Source organism: Babylonia areolata, chromosome 27, assembly GCF_041734735.1.
Source record: "Babylonia areolata isolate BAREFJ2019XMU chromosome 27, ASM4173473v1, whole genome shotgun sequence".
Classification (NCBI taxonomy): domain Eukaryota; kingdom Metazoa; phylum Mollusca; class Gastropoda; order Neogastropoda; family Buccinidae; genus Babylonia; species Babylonia areolata.
This window is the reverse complement of record NC_134902.1, coordinates 8096729-8121657: the sequence shown is the minus strand read 5'-3', so window position 1 is coordinate 8121657 and position 24929 is coordinate 8096729. Positions and strand designations below refer to the sequence as shown.

The window sequence follows — 24929 nt, the reverse complement described above, 5'->3', positions numbered from 1 at the left end:
CAGACACACAAACACACACACACACACAGACAACCGAACACCGGGTTAAAACATAGACTCACTTTGTTTACACAAGTGAGTCAATAAAAATCACAACACATAATTGGTTTCCATTAAAAACAAGTGAAACCTTATACGGTAGTATTTACGCCAAAGGGTATTCATAAACATTGACAAGATCACTTGACATGAGTTAAATCATTCATTTTTTGCAAGGGATTTTTATATTTGGCATACGGCCTCTCCCCACCACACACACATACTTGTAACCACACACATCCATACATCCCCTCCCTCCCCTCCTTCCAACACACAGTATAATATACCCATACACATAAACAGTTTATGCTTACAAACACTCTCTGGGAATATTGTATTGCACTGTACTGCATTGCATTGCATTGCATCGTATTGTATTGCATCACATTGTTTTGCATTGCATTGTACTGTATTGCATCGCATTGTATTGAATAGCATTGCACTGTATTGCATCACATTGTATTGCATTGTACTGTACTGCATTGCATTGTACTGTATTGCATCGCACTGCATTGCATTGAATAGTACTGTATTGCATTGCATTGCATTGTATTGTTATCTCTCACAGATTTCTGTGTGTGAAATTCAGGTTGCTCTTCCAAGGGAGAGAGTGTTGCTACAGTACGGAGTCACCCATACATTTTGGTGTGTGTTTTTCAGCCTGCAAGTGTATTTGTTTTCCTATCAAAGTGGACAACATTTCTGTTGCCTATGGGTTCTGTTACATGCTTTAAGTGCATGCACTCCTCCCTCACCCACCTTGCGGCAGGCGCTGCTCTCCATGTGCGGAGCGGCGAACAGGACTGCCCCTGGCCACGGCCCCCACCACCCTATCACCCCCTGCCACTGCCCCCTCCATGTCCTGGGGAATGGCTGACGGCAGTGCCGGCGTGTCCTGTGGTGCTGCGCTCTCTGTGGCTGTCTCCATGTCCTTTGACTGACGCCTCGCCTGCTGCACCACACACAGCACACGGCGTCAGTTTGTCAGTGCTGACTGAAGCTGGAACTGTCCTTGCACACTGTTTTAAAGTCAACACTCCAGCCAACATGATATTCAAGGCAAAATGAAGCACTCTTTCCTCAAAGAACCAGACAAAACTGATGGATGAAGAAAGCTAATTTTGAATACTCATCACATATTCAATCAATTTTTACTTCAAACACATATCTCTCTCTCTCCATTTTCTGTGATATGTTGATCACAATCAAACCGAAAATTGAAGAAATCCTGGCATGTATAAAACAATGTTATTGTTTCCTTTCTGCTTTGTCCCTTTTCCCTTACCTGTCACATCACAATCACACACACACACACACACACACACACACATGCATGCGCATTCGTGCACATGCACACACATACATGTGCATGCAAACACACACACACACACATGAACATGCACACACACACACACACACACACAAGCACACATACACACACACAGAGTCCTACAGACACAGCAAAAAGCACATAAAGGAACGCCCCACCCCACCACCCCCACACCCCGCACACACATACACTAACCTGAGGATAAATGGTTTGCTGAATGCCCTGTGCAGCAGTGTTGGGAGAGGGGGGAGGGTAGTCAGGGGTGGGGGGTGGCGTGTACCCCCTCAGTAGCTCTGCAGCATCCCCCTCATCAGCTGCAGTTTCCGTGCTCTCTGCACTGCCCTCATCCAAGAGGAGGCGCTGGGGTTTGCCCACTTTGGTTTCCTCCTCTGTTGATGGAGAAGTCAGTGACAGTAACACAGAGGATGGCACACCCTCGCAACCTGTTTTAAATCTCTCCGGGCAACGGAATGCGTGAGCATTCCTACATAAAATGTATTCTGTTTCAGACGATGGAATGGAATAGCATTTTCAAAAAATAAAAATCCATCATGCGCTGTACACGTGATTTTGTGGTTAGCCAAGCAGAGTGCGCTATTCTGGGTCACTCAACAACCAAATGGTATGATTGGCCAGCCTGTCATGTATGGCCCGTCTCGCACACACGCTGACTAAGTCACTGACCGGTCGTCTGCTCACATGCCAGCCTGTTAGCAAAGCTGATTCTTCTCAAAATGTTGTGGAGCAAACAAGTCAGTGACGGCAACATTTTAGTATTGCCAAGTACTTGGCTACAAACTGAAGGGTTGGATGCTGAAGAGGTGGATGATGATGAAGAAGAAAGTGAATTAAGTGCAGAAAGCGAGCATGGGTATGGTGATTCCAGGTGAAAAATTGGCATTATTTTCTACATAATGGCAAAACTGTAAAAGTAAGATGAAAAATTTGATTTTTTTTTATATGTAATAGCCCAGCACGTAATAAACCAGTTCTGAAAGTTTCATTTCCTGACTCTGCATTTTGTATTTTTTGTAATTTTTTTTCCAAACCCTTACAAATGGACCGTCTGTGGGGAAAAAGCAAGGGAGAAAACTTGTCGTCCCGAGTGATTTAGAACAAATTTCTCCCCTGGAAAACTAGTGCCCTCATGCACTAAACACACTTACACACACACTATTATGCTTTCAAACTACTTCTTCTTCATTCCTTGGCTGTGACTCCCAGGTTCAGTTGTGAACACGGGTGGGCTTTTAATGTAGGACCATGTTTTCCCCCACCATGAAGGCACTCACACACCATTTTCGGTGGGTGGGGGTGCATGCCGGGTATGTTCTTCTTTCCATACCCCACCGAACGATGACATGGGTTGCAGGATCTTTATCATGCATATTTGATCTTCTGCGTGCATATAAACACATGCGGCGAGGGGCTTCAGGCACTAGCAGGTCTGCACACCTGTTGTCCTGGGAGATAGGAAAAATCTCCACCCTTTACCCACCAGGCACCATGATTTCAAATCAATCCTGGTGAGTCTTGAAGACACTGTGAACTTCCCCCCCCCCAAAAAAAAAGAAGACACTGTGAACATTGGTCCAACATTCAGCATGCACTTAACATACACAGGAAAACTGACAACGAAATGGTAATCAATTTTAAGAAAAGAAAAAGATATTGCAACAATTCCCTCAGATACAGGAACAAATGCACAGACAACCCCCTGTTAAACAGTGGTAGAGGACCATGTCAACAGGTCTTGCTGAGTGTGTTCTTCCCTCTGTCAGGGACTCTCCGTCCCTCGCACTAACACCCAAACAAGAAACAACAACCATCACAACATGAAACACACTGCTGTACAACAGTTACCTGCAGCAATGATGGTGGCGTTGGCGTAGATGGATTCCCGCTTGACGCACACCGGCACCGCCTCCCCCCCTGCACCCTCCACCTCCTCACTGTCGCCCTCCCCTCTCTCTGTCCACTGGGCCTGTGTCAGCCCCCCAGGCCCCTCCCCTCCCCCCTCCCCCCTGTCTGTGTGCCCGGTCTCCACAAGGAGAGAGGGGGCAGGGTCCATGTCCTGTGCGACAGTCGCTGTGACCTGGTCAGGGTCTGTCGTCACATGGTCCACAGGGACGGGGTCAGTCTCACAACCAGAAGGATGACGGCCAGGTTCGTCACGGACGGACGTGGAGGGCTCACTGCCTGAGGTACTCGTGGTGGTGGTGGTGGTGGTGGTGGTGATGGTGGTGGTGGTGGTATGGGTGTGGTCAGTTTTCCGCATACTTGGCGTTTTCCTTGGAGGTTTCTTTGGTTGTTCCTGCACACAGACAGTGGATGTGGGTGTTAATAATGATAGGAAAGATGAACAAAAAAAATTGGTACTACAACAAATAACACTCTCATCTCCTGGAAGCTTAAATGGACAGGAACAGGGCAGAGCTGTGGCCGGTGAAGTACATGTGTGTCTGGGCTGGTCTGCTGTAAACAGGGCCTGGATATCACTGCAGTATCCAACGTCCAAATGTTTCTGACTGTACATCAGAGACCAAAGGCACAGGTAATAATAATAACATTAATAATGATAATAATAATAATAACAATTCATAACTTTTATATGGAGCGATATCCAGTACAAATGCTGCTCAAAGTGCCTTACATCATCCAGATAGATATAAACATAACATCAAAACATTACAACAGCTCTTTGTGGATGATATGTATCAACAAAACTTAAAAACATAACAACAGCTCTTTGTTAATCCAATACGTACAAAGAAGACGAAGGAGAAGAAGAAAGAGAAGATGAAGGAGAAGAAGACGAAGGAGAAGAAGGAAAAGACGAAGGAGAAGAAGAAGGAGAAGACAAAAGAGAAGGAGAAGACAGAGGAGAAGAAGGAGATGAAGAAGGAGAAGGATAATCACTCACCCTGCTGCCTGACATGGGGCTGGCGTCTCGGGACCGGCTGGGCGCTGCTTCGGCCCTCGCTGTCAGCTGGGCCGAGTCCTGGCCACCTGCCAATCACACCAGCACCAAACACACAGTCAGCAACAAGGTGGTACACCCACCCACTGTCCTGACAGACAGATCTGTCACAGTCTGACCTGCTGACCCTTAACCCTTTCGCTGCCAGGAAAATAAGATGTGAAATCTATTTGCCAGGGTTTTTTCACAAAAAACGGGTATAAATTTTCAAAAAATTTTGTGCTCTTTGTTATTGGAGAAAGACCCATAAAAGTATATATTTTCTGAAAGGGAAATGAATAAAGAATACAAAACACATGATGTTTTCCCATTTTATGTATTTTTAGTGACATGCTGTTGTTTTGAAATCAGTGGGGGTTTTTTGTCACATTTTCAACTTGTTCATTACAAACTTTAGTCAGGTAATTTGCACTAAAATATATTTTCTGGACAAATGGATATCTGCACACAAAAAATCATACTTGAACAACCACAATATAAAAAAAAAAACTGAAAAAGAAATAGATACATGATACATTGTGACTTCTGCAAGTGATAATATGGATGTGAGGCCACGCCCCCTCAGTCTCCACCCCCCTCCTCTTCACCCCTCTCACACAGTCACTTTATCCAGTTCTCATCAGACCGCGTTGGCTGAGTGCCAAGAAAATAGCTCACACTGCTAAAAAATTCGGTGATTTCTGTCGTCTGCTGGAGCTGAACAGCCGGCATCACTCACTGATAGTCGTATCTTGGCCACTCTCTTGATTACTCCCTTTATTTTCTATCAAATCGTCCTATAAATGTTCACCACTGTCTTCTCCTTCAAATTTATGCTTCAATTCTTTCTGAGCATCAGCTAAAGAAAGTAATCTTGGTTCGCCATGATCGCATGTCTTGAGCACGGAGTCAGTCCGACATTTTGTTGAGCGAGCGAGGAGAGGAGCCAGGCAAAGACTGCGGCCAGTAACCCAACCAAAACGTTCAAATAAAGGACTGCCTTATGACGCAGATGGTGTTTCTAGCTATGAATAGAATCTAGAAAGATTCTCCAAACTAAAGCTGCCAGCATTTTTGTCAACGAACTGAATGCAAAGCAGGGAAAAGTCAGAATATTTCGATGACAAGTTATCTCATCATTGTGACAGCGAAGCGTACATGCTTTCCATGACGAGTTATCTCATCATATAGGCAGCCTAGGGGTTAAAATGTTACATTCCTCTTGTTACATGTTTTTTTCACCACCATTTGTACGTTAACTGTTTGTTCATGAATGACTGTTTCATACCTTTGTTTAGTCCAGTCAGACTGGTGTCAACTGATTTTTTTTTCTGCTGCAAAAATAAGTTGTGCATGACGGGTCATTTCCAAAGGACTTTGTTGTAAGTTCATAATTCACCCACACCCATAGCACCCTCACCCTCATTTTGTTTTCACATTTTTATCAACAATCAATTCCATGGACCACACCTACAAACACACATAAGCACACATGTACACACACACACACACACACACACACACCAAAAAATCAACACCAAAAAACACACACATACACACATTCTCACTCACACACACATCCATACACACACACACACACACACACACACACACACACACATACATACACATACTCTTGCTCAGACACACACACGCACATACACACACTCTTGCTTACACACACACACACATACACATGCACACAATCACACACTCTCACTCGCACACACACACACACACACGCACACACACACAATCACACACTCTCGCTAACACACACACACACACGCACACATACACACACTCTTGCTCACACACACACACACACACACACACACAATCACACACTCTCACTCACACACTCTCTCTTACACACACACTCTCACCCACACACACTATCGCTAACACACACACACACACACACACACACACTGACCAGTGTCGACAGCAGGAGAAACGTCTTTGGGAGGCGTGTCCACAGAGCGGATAGAGATGCGAGGGGGGATGGGTGGGGGTGGTGACTGCGGCTCTGAAGGGCAGCTATGGGTGCTGCAAAAAACACACACCTGGCTTCAGCTGGCATGGTGCTTGATGAATACACCACCAATTTAGAACTGTATATAGTTTGCATGTGTGTATGTATGTGTGTGTGTCTATGTCTGAGTGAGTGTGTGCAGCAGCGCTGGGAGCTGGAAAAAAAAAAACACACCCTGACACACACACACACACCTGGCTTCAGCTGGCACAGTGAATGTTAATACATAGTGTGTGTGTGTGTGTGTGTGTGTGTGTCTGTGTCTGTGTCTCTATGTGTGTGTGTGTGGTGTGTGCACATGCATGTGTTTGTGTGTGTGTGTGTGTGTGTGTGTGTGTGTGTGTGTGTGTGCTCATGGAAACCTGTGCATGCCTGTATTAGTGTCTGGTCTAATAATATATATGTATAAAGAATTAGTGGTCAGTTCACACAAACATAGCTACACCTGTGAATGTCAGACCTTCAGTTGCTCAGCTTTGTTCATTGTTTGTTGCTGCTTATGGTCCAGATGACCACACAGGGCCATATCAGGACTGTCAAACCTTACAAATGCTCAACTGCGTCAACATAAAACTAGTAGCTCAGCTAACCCTTCACACCAAATCAACATGACATGGTGACGATAAGGATGTGTGTGAAGGTGAAGGGTTACGTTAGTGGGTTTACAATGCTATGAGGTTAACACAAACACACACACACACATGCACACACACACACACACATACACATATATATATGTGAGTGTGTGTACAAAAGAAAAGAAATGACAGACTGTCTTTACTCACCCACTCTCTCTGCTGCTGCTACTACTATTACTATGAATCAATAACAACACAAATTGTTATCTTCATTACTATTGTTAGAATTATTAGTGTTGTCATTACTATTGTGGTTGTTCTTGTTGTACTGACGACATTTCCCAATGTGTGAACACAATGGAGAAAACAGGACAGAGCTGAGGGACTCAAAGTGCCTCAAACCAGCTCATGCTCAAAATGCACTGCTCATCAAACCCTGGACATCCAGGATAATTCGTTACAGACCAGATATTGCTTAAGTCAAGTGCATACCCTTCAGTAATGTGACAATTAAGCATATAAGTTTGGACTGTGATTTGATGAAGCCTTACCTGCACGAAAGCCTGTCATCACAGGTGATTCAGAATGTTGATGTTTCTGACTTTTTGAATTCATTATCACTTGTTTCCCTTGTTACATCAACCACTTCTTTTTTGTGAAATACATTAAGTAATTTTTTGTAATTGTATTCAGATATTAGTCAATTTTCACACCCCAACCCCCTCCTTTATATCCCCGGTTTCCTCCAACTCACCATTCATCCACATCCCCCTTCTCTTCTAAATGATAATACTCAAATATACACATTAATACTCTAACAAAATGTCTTCAGTCACCAATATATGTGACGGGACATTGAACAAAATTCCAACAGGCTCAACAGCCAAGTACTTAAAGTGTTGGACTTTCAATCAGAAGGTTCCGGATTCGAATCTCAGTAACGGCGCCTGGTGGGCAAAGGGTGGAGATTTTTCCAATCTCCCAGGTCAACATATGTGAAGACCTGCTTGTGCCTGAACCCCCTTTCGTGTGTATTCACAACCAAAAGATCCTGTTATCCATGTCAGCGTTCAGTGGGTTATGGAAACAAGAACATACCCAGCATGCACACCCTCGAAAAACGGAGTATGGCTGCTAACATGGCAGCGTAAAAACAGTCATATACGTAAAAGCCTACTCGTGTACACATGCATAAACATGGGAGTTGCAGCCCATGAATGAAGAACAACAACAAAATTCCTCCTCCATCCAAGATGAGAGGGAAACACACAACAGAACAAAGGCAAGGGGACAGACAGTAGAAAATATCAATCAATACTCTGAAGCTGTGGGAAGATGAATGCCAAGCAAAAAAACAACAACAACAACAAAAGGGGGGTGTGGGGGTGAAAAAAAGAAAGCACACACACAAAAAAGACATTCAGAACATGAATGCAAATGTATGTGTACACACACATGTGCATACACATATGCATGCACACATACACACACACAAACACACATTGGGAAAAAGCGGAAAATAAATTCACAGGAACTTTCAATTTCTTATTTAGAACTAAAACTGAAGTATTAATTCCAACCAATAAATGAAATTTAACAGACAGAGGCCAGCTCAACATGGGGGAAGCTAGCTGACCACACAAGACAGACAGCAGTGAAGATCTCCAGCAGCCTCATGTGCCACACAGCACAGTGAGGGTGAAGAAAGAAAATATATTATGGCTCCCAGATGAAGATCAATGTAGTCATAAAGAGTGAAAAAAAAAAAAAGATAGTACATCAATGGAAGGTAAAGACAGTAACGGAAGTGCGCATTTGGACACAACAGCAGTTCAGTGAGGGTATGAGGATCACATTCTCAGCCCTCACTGCTGTGCAGGCTTTGACAGGTGACCCTTTCACTGCTGCCTCACAACTGCAACTCCTGACCTATTAGAGAACAGGCAGTGGACAAAAAGCACTACTGTGATTTTATTCGTGGACAAATTGGCCTGAGACTTGGCTTGATGATAGGAGATAGGTTAAGCTTTTAGCTTGATTACTACTGTAATAAAACCTTCCTCACTTTGACTGAACTCTGAATCATTTGGCTCTTTGTCACTGTCACTGCTCATGAAAACTTCCTTCACCCTATACCACTGATTATTTGACATTTTCAATTTCAAGATCCGAACAGAAACTGCCAAATACAGGTCAAACAGATGATGGAAGACTGGTGAAGGCAGTGACTTCTGAAACAAGGTATGGATTGAAAAAAGTTGGGTATGAAAGAGTTTTGGATTGGAGTTCACTGTTGACAGTAAACTCAGAAGTCAACACGGTGTGATCCTCTGCTGTAAAAAGCTATCTCAGATTTCATCCCCCAGTGAGTTAACAAAGGATGGCTACTCTGAGAACGCATCCTTCAAGGCTGACAGGACTCTGACAGTGAAATGTACAGACACTGGCAACACTCCACAACATCAACAGCTGCTGACAAGTCTAAGTCACTGCAAACAAAACTTCACTTCTTTTACTGTAGCAGCACTTGTTCAAAGAAAATGATGAAGTCAAAGTCAACACAGCCTCATGAAATGTATCTGAGAAAGACTTGTATGTTTGTGTGAGCACACATCAATATATGTGCATGTGTTTGTGTGTGAAAACAGGCATGTGTGTGTATGTTTGTAAGCATGCCTGCACATGTATATGTGATGTCGTCTTTTGACTTTATGCAAGTAAATGAGCAAGTGAGAAGGTGAGCAAGTGTGTGCGTGCATATAATCACAACATACCTCTAAAGAAAATGTAGATCTGTAAATTCCTGTGTGCATGTGAGTGTTTGAATATGCATACATGAAAGCATACATGTATTTGTGTGTGTAGAGGGTAGAGAGGGGGTTGTTATTTGGAAATGTGGGTGTACATTTTCCTTGTATTTCTTTCTTTCTTATTATAAGTCAAAAGACAGGACTCACTTTCCTTGTTCAGATAACCACTTCCTAACAGAACACCACCAAAAACACATTCAGCTGGGATGAAAGAGCCTCATCAATGATAAGCTTTACAGAGACTGTTCAATAAACAATTCATTTCTCTAAACAAAAAGTTGTAAGATATTGATGGTGTACCAACATAAGACAAGTTTTATTTTGTTTATTGAGCGTTGTTTTGTTTCATATTCCATTTGATGACTCTAGATCTTTCTTCTTCATCCCCAAAATAAGGCACAACAGCAATGTGGTGGGAGAACTAATGGGAAACAGACAAGTGTCATTACCTGCGGTACTTTTTGCGATGTCTGAAACGTAAAAGTTGTGAATAAAGACCTTTTCTGTCCAAAAGGTACTGATAAAACTGTGCAATTTTTCATGTTCTAAGACTTTTTAGCCTACAAACAATAACAGCTCTGACATTTTTTACCTGATAAAGACATAACAGTTTTGTAGCTTTGTACACTACAAACAATAACAGTTCTGTGGTTTACAAACAATACTAGCCCTGATACTTTTTTACCTGATAAACACATAATAGTTCAGTGGCTTTGTAGATTACGAACAGTTGTGTGGTTTACAAACAATAATAGCTCTGACACTTTACACCGTTAAACACATAACAGTTCTGTGGCTTTGTAGATTACAAACAATAACAGTTGTATGGTTTACAAACAATAATAGCTCTGACACTTTACACCGTTAAACACATAACAGTTCTGTGGCTTTGTAGACTACAAACAATAACAGTTGTGTGGTTTACAAACAATAATAGCTCTGACACTTTACACCGTTAAACACATAACAGTTCTGTGGCTTTGTAGACTACAAACAATAACAGTTGTGTGGTTTACAAACAATAATAGCTCTGACACTTTACACTGTTCAAGAAGTAACAGTTCTGTGGCTTTGTAGATTACAAACAATAACAGTTGTGTGGTTTACAAACAATAATAGCTCTGACACTTTACACCGTTCAACAAGTAACAGTTCTGTGGCTTTGTAGATTACAAACAATAACAGTTGTGTGGTTTACAAACAATACTAGCCCTGATACTTTTTTACTTGATAAACACAGAAGAGTTCTGTGGCTGTGTAGATTACAAAAAATAACAGTTCTGTGGTTTACAAACAATAATAGCTCTGACAGTTTACACCGTTCAACACATAACAGGTCTGCGGTTTTGTAGATTACGAAGAGTAACAGTTCTGTGGTTTACAAGCAATCATAGCTATGATACTTCACACCATTCAACACAGAACAGTTCTGTGGCTTTTTAGCTTATCAACAAGAACAGTTCTGTTTTCCTTTTTTTGTACAAATAAGAACAGTTGACACTTTTTACCTACAAACAATAACACAGCCTACAGTCTGATCAGAATACTGTCAAAAGTGGAAAAGAAATATGTGGGTTTTACAATGAATCGACTGAAACCACCACCAGTGAACACTAACACTGACACCCATCACACATCCAGTTATCCTGCATTCCATGTGTCCCAGTACAGGCTGCTCAAAACCACCAACACAGGGCTACACACTTCAGCCAAGTGGGTGAAGAGAATTCATTAACTAAGTGAATTCACAGAACTTGGGAAGGCTGTGTAACTTGCCTTTACATCCAGAACTTACATGGCAGTAGGCTTAAGTCTGATTTTTTCTCGTAAAATTGTTATGATTAGCATTCTTTATTTTTATTTTTGGTGTGTTTTATGCTTGTTTTGACATTGTTGGATTGAAGTTGTGATTCAGTTTGCATGTAGTTACTGTATCCTATACACCCCAAAGGGGGCTAAAGGATTACATTTCTTTGAATCTATTACTACTGTTGTTGTTGTTGTAGTTATCATCAGCATCATTATCATCATTAGTGTGTATTATGCTTTTATGACACTGTTGGAGTGATGCTGTGATTCAATGTGCTGCATACTGTTACTATATCCTCCCCACCCTAAAAGTTGCTAAAAGGATCAAATTTCTCTGAAGCAAACTACATGACCAACACGTCAACCCTCCTCCCCACAGGACCCTGACCTGTTGGACTCCATGAAGAGTGCTGACCCCACACCGTTCCCGTACATGGAGCGGGGCTTGGGGACTGGTCGGCCCCCACTGGGCGGGGTGGCCTCCCCTGCATGGCCAGGCCCCGGGATGCCATTGATGTCTCGCTCTCCGTCAGAGTCCGGCGTGCGCTGGCTGTTGACATGCCCTGGAACACAGCCACCATGTGCTGACACAGTGTCAGGAGCTGGGGATGGAGCGGTGGCATCTGGTCAAAGAACTGATACCAATCCTACAGGACGTACCAAAAGCAGACACAGTGATCCACTGTTTGCCAACTTTGTCAAAATAAGCAGAAGCAAAACGGTCATACACGTACAATGTTACATGTCTGTATGAGTGTGTATGTGTGTGTAACTGAAACCTGATTGAATGGCACATGAAACGAATGATGAGCACCCAAATGGCAGCTGTCAGTTGGCTCAACCCAGGTAGGCAGCCTGTTGTGCTAATGACTCCAAGTCTGTTAAACATTCAGAGCTTGGTCTCTGACCGAGGATAGGTGCTATATAAGTAGTCATGTCAACATTATCATCATCTACTGTTTGCCAGCTTAATGATTCTGCAGTGTATTGTGTTAAGTGGAGCACTGACCAAGCAGTAATGTGCTGAACTGAGTTTCCACAGGTTTGAGTCTCATACTCGGACTGGGATTTTTACTCCACACTTCTGCCAGACCTTGAGTGGTGGTCTGGGTGTAGTCTTTTCGGGGAGATGATTAACTGGGGTCCCTGGTGTAGCATGCATGTTGGCACATAAAAGAACCCACAGAACTATGCTTGAAGATTCCAAAACTAAAGTCTACAAAAAAATCATATCACTGTAGTGAGCAACAGGCACAGTTTATGCCTTTCATATTAAAATCATTGTTGTATCACCGATGTATGACAATCACCCATGTGAACCACCATCATAAAAGCAATGCTACAAAGATGTTACTGTCGTGCTTGTGAACCATTTTGCCAGGTACACTTTCTCCACTTGCAGCTTCTGAGAAAACACCATGGTTTACTGTGCACACTGACCACTGATAATCTGCAGTGCCTCATGAGTCAGCTTGGAGTGAGTGGACTTGAGGATGTCTTCAGCTGTCATGTCGTTCTTCGCTTTGGCCCACACGTCCACACCTGGCAAACATAATGTTCTTCACTGTACCACAATAAAAACACAAACAACACAATCAAGTTAACACTAATACCACATGTATTATCACACTAATCCCACATGTATTATCGCTTGGGTCAACTTCAACAACACAATCATGTTAACGCTAATCCCGCATGTATTATCTCTTGGTTCAACTTTCTGTGAACTGCAAATAATAATCATGATAATTCATATTGACCTGAATCTTGTGCTGAGATAAATAAAAGTACTTTCACACCTCATTTTCACACACAAGCACGACTGAACCAAAGGAATGAAAGACAACACCTATAAATGCATGTGGACAGAAGGCGAGAGAAACTATGCGGTTGTGCGACACTACCGCGAGCGACATTACCGCGAGTAACACTACCGCGTGCAACACTAACGCGAGTGTAACCCTACCGCGAGTATCACTTCCGCGAGTAACACTTCCGCGCGTGCACCGTTGTCGCACGTTTAACACTACCGCGTGTAAGACTACTGCGTGTAACACTTCCGCGCGTGCAGCATTGTCGCGCACTTTGTTTCAAACAGGTGCTGGTCACTACCGCAAAGAGAGAGTGGAAGTTCACTCAAGTGAGTTTGAGCGGCCACAAGAGAGAGTGTAAGTTCTTTTGGTTAGCACAACAAGCGTTGAGTTAGTGTTCAAGGACAGTGTTCTTCTGTCGAACACGCACTTTGCTTCAAACGTTGGCCATGGAGGTAATAAAGTCTCGTTACTCCAATGACAAGATCCTCTACAACTGGTATATTTACCGTCGAGACCGTATAAATAAAACAACGGTCAACTGGCGTTAATTGGTGAAATGATGGCAAATTTGACTGATGAGACGCTGACCAATTTGCCACAGAGATCATCACTCAGGCGAACAATTCAGAGAAAACGGAAAAGAGATGATGCCTTTCCCCCTCTGCCACGAAATTTGGAAGACTTCGAAATTCCGGAACAATTCAGAGACGTTCTAGTTGGAGGCACTCAAGTTAGGTTTCTATTGCATGATACAGGTGACGCTGATAATGATGTTGAAGAAGAAGAAAACCGGTTGAAACGCATTATCCTCTTCGGAACCGACGAAATGTTGCGGTTTATGACTGCAAACTCTAACTGGATGGCCGACGGCACGTTCAAAGTAGCACCACAACTGTTCTTTCAGCTGTACACCATTCATGTCATTAAAGGCAACCATGTCTTCCCATGCTTGTATGCTCTTCTGGCAGGAAAGAACAGACGGACATATGATGAAATGTGGCGCCTTATCAAAATGTACGCACCAAATCTGAACCCACGGTTTTGCATCCTTGATTTTGGAAGTGTTACTCGCGGAAGTGTTACTCGCGGAAGAGTTACTCGCGGTAGGGTTACACTCGCGTTACTGTTGCACACGCGGAAATGTTACTCGCGGAAGTGTCACTCGCGGTAGGGTTACACTCGCGTTAGTGTTACACGCGGCAGTGTTACACGCGGTAGTGACGCTCGCGGTAGTGACCCGCACCCAAACTATGCACAGAAAGAGGGAGGGGAGGGAGGAGCTGTTTTGGAAAGAGGTAGGTTTTAAGGCCAGACTTCAAATACCTGAGTACAGGGATTTTACTGAGGCAAAAAAGGAAACATACAACCTCAATACAACCTCATCTAACCCCCCAACATTTATGGCCATACTGACAACTGGTATAAATGATAAAGCCCAAGTGTAAAGCGAAAGCTTGAGAGAAAGAATCAAACTCTGTAGGAACACGAACACACACACACACACACAAAGACACTGTTTAAAACACAATGAGCATAATGCATTACAGATATGTTTGGAAATCAGCATTCTGGTTCCTTGGCTGGGGACAAATGAGCACCGCCAGTCTCCACTCTGGGGGAGATGCTCACTCAGTCTGGCTCCACGACGAAGCCATTATTGCCATCAGTAGGGGCCTTAGTAGGTGATGTCCCAATCATGTTAAATCAGAACAGGCACTACTGAACACCACCAAGGTGACTAAGGAGTAGTGCAGGGTCTTCTCTTGTGCGTGGCCTCCTGGTGACCTGACATCAATGGTTTCCTGTGGACTGCCGGCACCGGGGCCACGACAGACAAACCCAGGCGTGGCTGTGTATGGGGGACTCAGAATGAGCAGCATGGGAGTATAGCCACTGAAATGGTGCAGATGATGGAGCAGCAAATAAATGCATATATATATATATATATATATATATAAAAAAGAGCATGCCATGGACAGCAGAATCCCTGAATGATGATCATTTGTCAGTATGACTGAATTTTGTCACTCCTGAAAAGGTTATGGTTCGTGTCCAGGAACTACTTGACTGAAGTGTGTGTCGTCTTACAGATGCAAAATAAAACAAATTTTATCTTAAATCACGTAGATGTCAATACAGAAATTCCTATAATATGGAAATACTCCTATCCAAGCCAGTTAATGTTCAGCTCAATGAACTTCTGGAGATGAAGAAAATGGCAGACCACAGCTACACAGCTCAAAATGTGGATTAAATATTTCTTTTTTCAGTTGGATACTACTCAAAGGAGCACACTGGGTGTTGTTTTTCGTTTTTCAGAAACGGTATGTCATAAAACATACCTGCCTGGAGGATTGAAATAGCAAAGACTAAACAGCAGGAAGTACATAAATGTGATCACTTTACTATCGTCATGACTCTAGACATGTAGATTTCAGCACCCTGTATTTCTGCACCATGCCACAAGGCTTCCCCCACAGTCACACAAACATCAGCAACAACTGTTGTCTTCATTTCAAGTGGAATCCACTGCTGGTCTTTCCGCACAGTGACTCTGGGTGGGGGTCTGGAGGGTGTGATGGTTTGTGTATGATACATGTCAACACAATATCAAAACCAACCAATAAAAACAGAATGCAGGTACTTTCAACTCCTCGGCAAGTTTCAGAGAATCTGTCACACGGACTTGTGGGATGCATTCATTCATGCTGTACACATGCAAAGTTTGCAGTGGCCTTACCACCAGTTTTTGGTCATTCAAGACGGTTCGTGTTAAACTGGTTAAACAAAAACAAACAAACAAAAAAAGTGGGGGGGATCGGGGGTGGGGGCGGGGGCGGGGGCGTTAAAAACACTGAAAATAGTTGCTGGGAAAAACAAAATAAGGATCATGTTAGACACACGTTGGGGATGAGATATATTTACCTCTGTGTGTGCATGCATGTATGTGTGCATGTGTGTGTGTGTGTGTGTGCGTGTGTGTGTGTGTGTGTAATGTGTGTGTGTGTGTGTAAGACATCATGTTTTTCTGTGACAATCACACTTATCCATCTTCTCCCGAAGCTTAATCTACATTTAAATGTGCAAGACTATGCGAGTCTTTAAGTGGAGTGGAGGCCTAGTTGTAAAGCATCTGCCTTGGGAGCCAGCATACCTCAGGGTGTGGGATTGAATTCCACTCTCCTGAATTTTCTCCCCTTCAACTTGACCCTGCGTGCTTGTCTGGATGCTAGTCATTTGGATGAAGTGATCAACCAAGGTCCTGTGTGCAGCATGTGGTTAGTGCACGTAAAAGAACCCATGGCAAGCAAAGGGTTGTCCCAAGCAAAACTCTGAAGAAACATCTACTCAAATACACATGTGTGTGAGTAACTGAAGTCTGACTGAATGATACAGGATGCAAATGATAAGCACTTAAAGGCCACTATAAGTCAGCTCTACCCAGATAGGGAGCCTGTTGTGCAACTGACTGTGTTTGTAAAGGTCTTGTAGTTTAGTCGCTGACCAAAGATAGGCACAACAGAAGCATCAATGATGAAAAGCATCACCATTGCTCGCACTGGGTTTCACCTCCACACAGTGTGCGGGGCTTCAGGGTGTGGGGTGCAGTGTGTGCCCTTTGAGGCATTACCTCTGTCCAGCAGCAGTTTAATGACGTCCAGTTTACAGGAGGTAGCTGCCTCATGCAGTGCCGTGCCATTGTCAGTCTGGAACACCCAGGTTAGTCACACGTCACACCACACTTCAACATGTGCACAAGGCATTCCATGTCACACCATAAGATGTGTACACAGCATTCCATGTCTCACTTCAACACATGCACAGGACACATTCTGTCACACTTCACACATGCACAGGACACATTATGTCACACTTTAACACATGCACAGAACACATTGTCACACTTAACACATGCACAGGACAAATTGTCACACTTTAACATATGCACAGGACACATTGTCACACTTTAACACATGCACAGGACACATTGTCACACTTCAACACGTACACAGGACACATTGTCACACTTTAACACATGCACAGAACACATTGTCACACCTTAACACATGCACAGGACACATTGTCACACTTCAACACATGCACAGGATACATCATGCCACACTCCAAAACACGCACACAACACATTATGTCCCACTTCAACACATGCAGATGACACATTATGTCACACTTCAACACATGCACATAACAGAGTATGTCACACTTGAACACATGCACATAACAGAGTATGTCACACTTTAACACATGCACGTAACACAATATGTCACAATTTAACACATGCACATAACACATCGTCACACTTCAACACATGCACAGGACACATTATTTCACATTTTAAAACATGCACAGGACATGCATACTATAAAACATGGATAGGACACATTCTGTCACACTTAAACACATTGATTGGGCACATTATGTCACACTTTAACACATGCACAGTACATATTTATGTCACACTTCAACACATGCGCAGCACACAACATGTCACACTTTAACACATGCACAGGATACATTATGTCACACTTCAAGATCTACCCCCCTGATTTTTATGTCACACTGTTCCACTATAAACCTACGATTTACATTTTACCACTTCAAATATGTATTTTTTCCACTTAAAAGTTAACATACACTTGTAATTATACTTAAGTCTTCAACACATGCCCTTACCACACTTAAAAGTTAAAACATACCTGTAATTCTACTTCAAATTTATAATCGACAAGCACTTATAACTTTATATTGTACCAGCAGCTTTTTACAAAGCACATAAATGTGTCGATTTGATTTTTATGTAACACTGTGAGTTCATGTGTGTGTGTGTGTGTGTGTGTGTGTGTGTGTGTGTGTGTGTGTGTGTGTGTGTGTGTGTGTGTGTGTGTGTGTGTGTGTGTGTGTGCATGTGCGCACATCCACTGCAATCTTGATCAAAACTGAGATGAATTTAACTGAAGGTGGTGGAGAACCTGAATCTGTCTATCCTAAGAACTGAAGAAGAAGAAATACATAAACAAAAGATTACATCATCATTATGTAAAATGAAGTACTGGCCCGTTCAATGATTCTGTTTAAATATCAAATTTGAACAGGTTTACCATTACTTCAACTTCTTTTCTTTAATTTGCTCCTGTATAAATCTTTTATCTAAATAAAACATGTCATATATTCCATATATCTCTTTATCTCTCCCTCCCTCCCTTTCTCTCTGTCACTCTCTCTCCACCTGTAAGCCTGTGCTTGTGAGTAAGTGTATCTCTGTCTCTCCCCCTCTTCCCCCCTCTCTCTCTTACCCACACTGACAAGTATGTACTCGCATGCATACACATCTTTCTCTCTCTCTCTCTTCCTTTCTTCCTCTCTCTCCACCTGTCTTTCTCTCTAATGCTCAGCCTGATCTTTATTTATCAACAGCACACTTCTTGTGCTATTTTAGATGTTCTATTCATTAGTAAAATCAAAGCTGCATACATCACCACCACCCAACCTTGTGTCCCTGAACAATTCAAGTTAGCATGGAGGTTGATACGCATTTAGTCTTTGAAAAATGGAACAAAATCAAAAGTATAAAAATGGCTCTGATAAATAATACCCGGTAATAATAATAATAATAATAATAAAAACAAAACACCACTGTCTTGACAAAGCAAACATACCGCACAAACTTCAATGTAAATGCATTAATGATTAACCCCTTGACTACTGGTCAGTGAAGGGCTGATTCCTGACTGTGAAAAGAATGAGGTTACAGGTCAAGGTGTCAGTCATCATTCTTTATTCTCACTGCTTCCTTTTGGGGATTGCATTACATTTCGTCCAGTAAATCAATGTCACCATTCAGGGGTACGCAAGAAGCAGTCCCTGCACTTCAAATTCACACCACACTGACTTCATTTTACCAGGTTCAGCAGTCAAGGGGTTAAGAGACACACTATTTACAAAAGACGACAAACCAGAAGTGCAATGCAACTGAAACAAAGGAGGTTATCAACGGAAACGGTGAAGATGCAAGAAAACAGATCCACAGTGAAGGAAACATCCTTTTCCCCAGATACAGGCAACCCGGGTGTTACAAGTCATCAACACCAGATATAAAACAGTCATGAAATATTAAAGGAGGAGTGTGTACCTTACCTTGCTAAACCCAAGTCCAGTTTTTTGTTGTTGTTGTTTGTTTGATTTTTTTTGTTTTTAGGGGGTGTGGGAGGAAGCTTAATCCCGGTTGCTGAATTAACTTTGAAGGTGCAAAACTCTGTAGCTGGTGTGGGTGGATTTGCTTGTTTTGCTACTGTTGTTTAGCATAAAAGAATGCTAAATTGGGGATTTACCATTTTGATTAAAGTCCCTGATCAATGTACTCTGTGCTGAGAACAAGGAAAAAATAAGTGAAAACCAGCACGCTCAGACTCTCTTGCTTCCAAAGCAGACGTGTTACCTCCAGGCCATCACTACACTGTTGTTGTAATTTGGTGAGTTTTTTTTCTTTCCTTGGATGGTTTTTCTTCTTCTTCTTTTTTATCCTTTACCATGAAAACATACAGCAGTGAGTATTACTGCCCTGACAAACTGTTCAGTAATCATATCTGGTATGTTATCATCATTCATTTTCATATCTCCTGTGTTTTTGGTTTTTGTTTGTCAGTTCATTTGTGTTCATTTTGTTGTTTTTATCTGCTGTTTGTGTTCATTTTGTTATTTTTATGTCCATTTTATTGTTTTTATCTGCTGTTTGTGTTCATTTTGTTGTTTTTACCAGCTGTTTCCGTTCATTTTGTTATTTTTATCTGCTGTTTGTGTTCATTCTATTGTTTTTATCTGCTGTTTGTGTTCATTTTGTTGTTTTTACCTGTTGTTTGTGTTCATTTTGTTGTTTTTACCTGTTGTTTGTGTTGTTGTTTTTGTCTGCTGTTTCTATTCATTTTGTTACTTTTTACCTGCTGTTTGTGTTCATTTTGTTGTTTTTACCTGCTGTTTGTGTTCATTTTGTTGTTTTTACCTGCTGTTTCCTTAAGTCTTTTCTGGCAGATGTTAAACTTTGCAAAGGATTTAGTAAATGCACATTAAAATTATCTGTTTTCAACTCTTTCATGATCTACCACATTGTTGAATCTTTACAATGAGATGATTAATCTGTCTTGTTTAAGCTTTTGTGGCTGAGGTTATACTATATCACATATAAAAACTCTGGTAATATTCAAAAGTACAAGGTTCAGATGTGGTGTGTAAATAGAAAGATATTAAACTTTGTATGTATGCAATTAATTTCAATCTTATCTATACGGTTTGTCTGTCAACACACACTATGTATAAAAGTCTTTGTTAAATGTCCAACAGTGCAGTGGGGTAACAAATGTGGAACAGAAACAAGGAAAATATCAAACTGGACGGCTCAGTTAACTTTACTGATTGCTATTCTAATTTTTCCTGCACCATGGCAAACCAAACAGAACTGATGGACTGAAAACAAAACCATAAGAAACTGCAAAAGAAATGTAATAAATGAACAGATGGCTGACAAACTGACATTCCGGAGCCAGAAGAAAACACCACAAAACATGGGAGGGTCTGGGACAAGTGAAAAGCGTCAGCAAACACCATGCAAAACGTGTGTCCAGTAACAGGCAGCAGAGACGTGACACTGACACTGAAGTAAGACAAATGATGAAAATGTTCTATGTCCACTGTGTTCCACTGGGCCACAATCAGAAATTCATTTCCCTGTTTAACTGTATTATGTATGTATTATGATCTCTGAAGAAATCACTTGCCTCACCATAACCACTGTGATAATATAGATGTTCAGATTATTTAAATATGTATCAGCAGATCATCTTGATAAGATTTTGGAATATAGAGTGTGTGCCATCCAATTCAGAATCTTAACAAAACCCCTCATACAGTGACAGTATGTGTGAAGATGTATCATTGTGTCGGAAGGGGTGGGAAACCATGAGAAATGCAAAACTGAGTTGACAGTTGGTGTGGAGCTAGTGTTTGGTCTCCACCATCCATATCCAATATACTTTGAGTCAAATGCTTTCAGATATGTGCTGTTTCCGCTTGTCATGAGACTTGTCAGCTTATGTCATTAAAATCATTCAGTGTCAGTGACAGCACAGAGAGAGAAAGAGATATAGAGAGAAAGAGTGAGATTTAGAGAAAGAAAAAGAGACAGAATAATAGAGAGAGAGACAGAGAGAGAGAGGCAGGGGAGAGAGAGAGAGAGAGAGAGAGAGAGAGAGAGCAGAGAGGTTAGGAAGGGAAGTGAGGGCAGGACAACGCCAGCTCTGTGGGAGAGACCTGTGTGGACACCACCAGTCCCACTCCCTCTGGGTACTTACCACACTCTTACCATGCTCTTACCGTGCGCTTCTCACACCTACCAATGCACACATACTGGTCAGAAAAAACAACACACACACACAAAAAAAAAATGCTGGATATTGTACAAACACACTGGATATTGCAACACTTTGCAACTCACTACACTAATATGCAAACTAACATGAAAGAAAATGTTTTGTTCTCTCTTATTTTTCTACACTCATATTAGAAACAACTTTAGTTTCCACCTTTCATTTTTAAAAGTTTATTGAATTTTTTTACATCTATATTGACAACTAAAATGAAAAATCAATTCCTTTTTTTTTTTCTTAATACTTCTTCATGGATTGAGTACTGGCAGAGTATTCAGCAATGCACAGATGAAAAGCAAATAGAAGATAAGCAAATGAAGAATGAGTAAACGATTGTCCATTTTTTCTTTTATCAAAGGAACATGAAACACTGTCCACATATTCACCGTTTCACATGACGAGATCTTTACCTTCAGTAAAAAGAAGTAACTGTGACTCAAATCAGATAAAATCAGATTGGATTAAAGAAACTTCTGTAACACTGTGGCATGCACACATCTTGCAACACTGATGCAAACAAGAACTTACCAAAACAACAACAGAAACAACAAAAGTGGACTTGAAAGCACAGAAAGACAAATCAACCATTCTAACTGCAAAGACCAAGTTCTGAACAAAGCACATACAAATGAACGAACCTAACAAACAAAATAGTTAAAACACACACTCATACACTGTCCACATCACAATGTGCATTAACAGCTAAAGTGATGATGTTACAGATTCAAAACTGAAAAAAGACTACCATTTAGTTCTGACAGAGACAGAGATGGAATTACAGACAAAAAAAAAAAAAAAAAAAAAAGACTACGATTTAGTTTCTGCAAAGAAAGTGATGGTATTTTGACTTGAAAATAAAAAAAGACTACCATTTAGTTTCTACAAAGAAATGCAAATGAACAGATCATCTGTTTAAAAGCTGATTATTAGAGCGGGCAACAGATTGAAGCATGAGGCAAGCAGGCAGCGTATCCATCTGACCCTGTTCCAAGCAGCAGTCTACAGACCACACAGTTCCACTCCCACACCTGCCAACCCCTAACAAGACTTGTCAGACACAGTTCCCACTAAGAGTCAGCAGCAAACACCATTTGTCAGTGACACACCAATTCATTTTCTGTATAGGACAGAAACATACACATAAGGAAACCAGTTTATCATATGTTATGCTGTTGATGCAATGAACTCTTATTCCAAACATTTCACTATCACCAGTGTCTTTGTTTTTGTACAGCCATATCGTTTGATGGTGTTGATCGTCGGAAACGTTTACTGAAACAACTTTACAGAATGGTCCACCGCACTGAGTGGTATATTGTACTCCAATAGGAACAAAGCAAACCATGTTGTTATGGTGAAATATTTGGGCCACAGAAAAAATTAGCAGTGCTTTGTGTTGCAATACTGCTGATTCTGCAACAGCAATTCGACTTCCATTAGATGTGTACTGAATGAGAATTTAGTCACGACTGGCTGAAGTTTTAAAAAGTAAACACTTACTGACAAAGACAATACTGGGTCACCATGGTTTGTTCGTCTGCAAGTTTTTGTCTTCATAATGACCCAGGAAAAGAGGGGATAGGAGAAAAAGTTTTTTTTAGCTGACTGCATTTTCAACATGAGCGAAACAGCAAAGTAAAATGCACCAGACCACAGCAAGTTCTGCTCTAAGCACAGCAGTTGGCAGGTGTGCACACTCATCGCACCCTCACCCAGCCTGTGTCTTACCCTGGTGTTGACAGGGAAGCCAGAATCCAGGAGGAAGCCCACGATGGGCAGGTGTCCATTGAAGGCGGCCAGGTGCAGGGGGGACGGTTGGCCCGCCACATGGGTCAGCAGCTCGTGGCGCCCTGTCACCAGGGTTCGAACCACGCCTGTCTTGCCATACTGCGCTGCAAGGTCCAGGGCTGACCGCTCGGCCAGTGTACGGTATGTGGGGTCTGCCTTGTTCTGAAACAGTGTCAGCTGTGGGGTGATGACTGTGAGAGAGAGAGAAAGAGTGTGTGTGTGTGTGTGTGTGTGTGTGTGTGTGTGTGTGTGTGTGTGAATAACAAAAAGCCTCAGATTCATGAAATTCAGCATACCACAGCATGTCTTCGATAAGGTCACCCATCAAAATCCCTGATACCAAATCAAGCGTCAGACTGAGGACCTCTGTACCACTTTCAAAAGGGAAGAAACTTTATACAAGAAGGTTCACACTACTCCAGATACACGAAGCAGAGCTCTAACAACCAGCACATCTCAGGGCAGTGTGCGTCGCAGTGAAACACACCCCACAGGTCCCTCTGGGGTCAAGCTGGCAGGATCAGTTTGGCGATGGGGACTTCTGATCCTGTGATCAGAGAATGAGGCCCATTCCCCATGGTGTTCTGTCCTTGGGAAAGGCACCAAACTCCACTTTTCCTCACTCCATCAATGCTGGGAAAGATTAGAATGGGTGGAAGGAGACAAATGGGCCCAGCCTTCCTATGCTAAGCACTAGTGACACAGTGAGTATGAATTCAATGCCCTTGTGGCCATACAAAGGGTATGGAAGCTTAAACCTTTGCTTTTGTCCCTGTAAGGAGACAAGGACCCACCCTTTCAACTGGAAACAAAGCAAAGCAAAGTGATCAAAATGCTTCAGCGTGTCACCTCTTCAACAGGCCAGGGTCACGCAGTCTGCAAGCAAATCAAGGTGATGACATCTATATGTATTTCTCTTTTTATCACAACAGATTTCTCTGTGTGAAATTTGGGCTGCTCTCCCCAGGGAGAGTGCATCACTATACTACAGTGCCACCCAGTTTTTTTAATTTTTTCCTGCGTGCAGTTTTATTTGCTTTTCCTATCGAAGTGGGTTTTTCTACAGAATTTTGCCAGGAACAATCCTTTTGTTGTCGTGGGTTCTTTTACGTGCGCTAAGTGCATACTGCACACGGGACCTCGGTTTATCATCTCATCCAAATGACTAGCGTCCAGACCACCACTCAAGGTCTAGTGGAGGGGGAAAAAATATCGGCGGCTGAGCCATGATTCTAACCAGCGTGCTCAGATTCTTTCGCTTCCTTGGCAGACCTGTTACCTCTAGGCCATCACTCCACATATATGTACTTGAGGATTCTGATGGGATCAGTT

General features: G+C 42.2%; 1 protein-coding gene across 6 annotated transcripts in view; it reads right to left on the bottom strand.

Moving 5' to 3' along the window:
- The window catches only part of LOC143301522 (uncharacterized), a 169358-nt gene that overhangs the window by 134019 nt on the left and 10410 nt on the right, over positions 1-24929 (bottom strand). For 3 of the 6 annotated variants that reach the window (XM_076615876.1, XM_076615880.1, XM_076615879.1), the window contains exons 5-14: positions 23538-23759; positions 17006-17081; positions 13001-13102; positions 11949-12123; positions 10201-10221; positions 6265-6377; positions 4293-4378; positions 3233-3683; positions 1565-1758; positions 799-991 (exon numbers count right to left, since the gene is read on the bottom strand). In XM_076615876.1, the coding sequence (XP_076471991.1) occupies positions 799-991; positions 1565-1758; positions 3233-3683; positions 4293-4378; positions 6265-6377; positions 10201-10221; positions 11949-12123; positions 13001-13102; positions 17006-17081; positions 23538-23759 (1633 nt within the window). Of the gene's footprint in view, positions 1-798; positions 992-1564; positions 1759-3232; positions 3684-4292; positions 4379-6264; positions 6378-10200; positions 10222-11948; positions 12124-13000; positions 13103-17005; positions 17082-23537; positions 23760-24929 lie in introns of those variants that run through there. The other 3 variants (XM_076615877.1, XM_076615878.1, XM_076615881.1) reach the window with 3 other exon arrangements.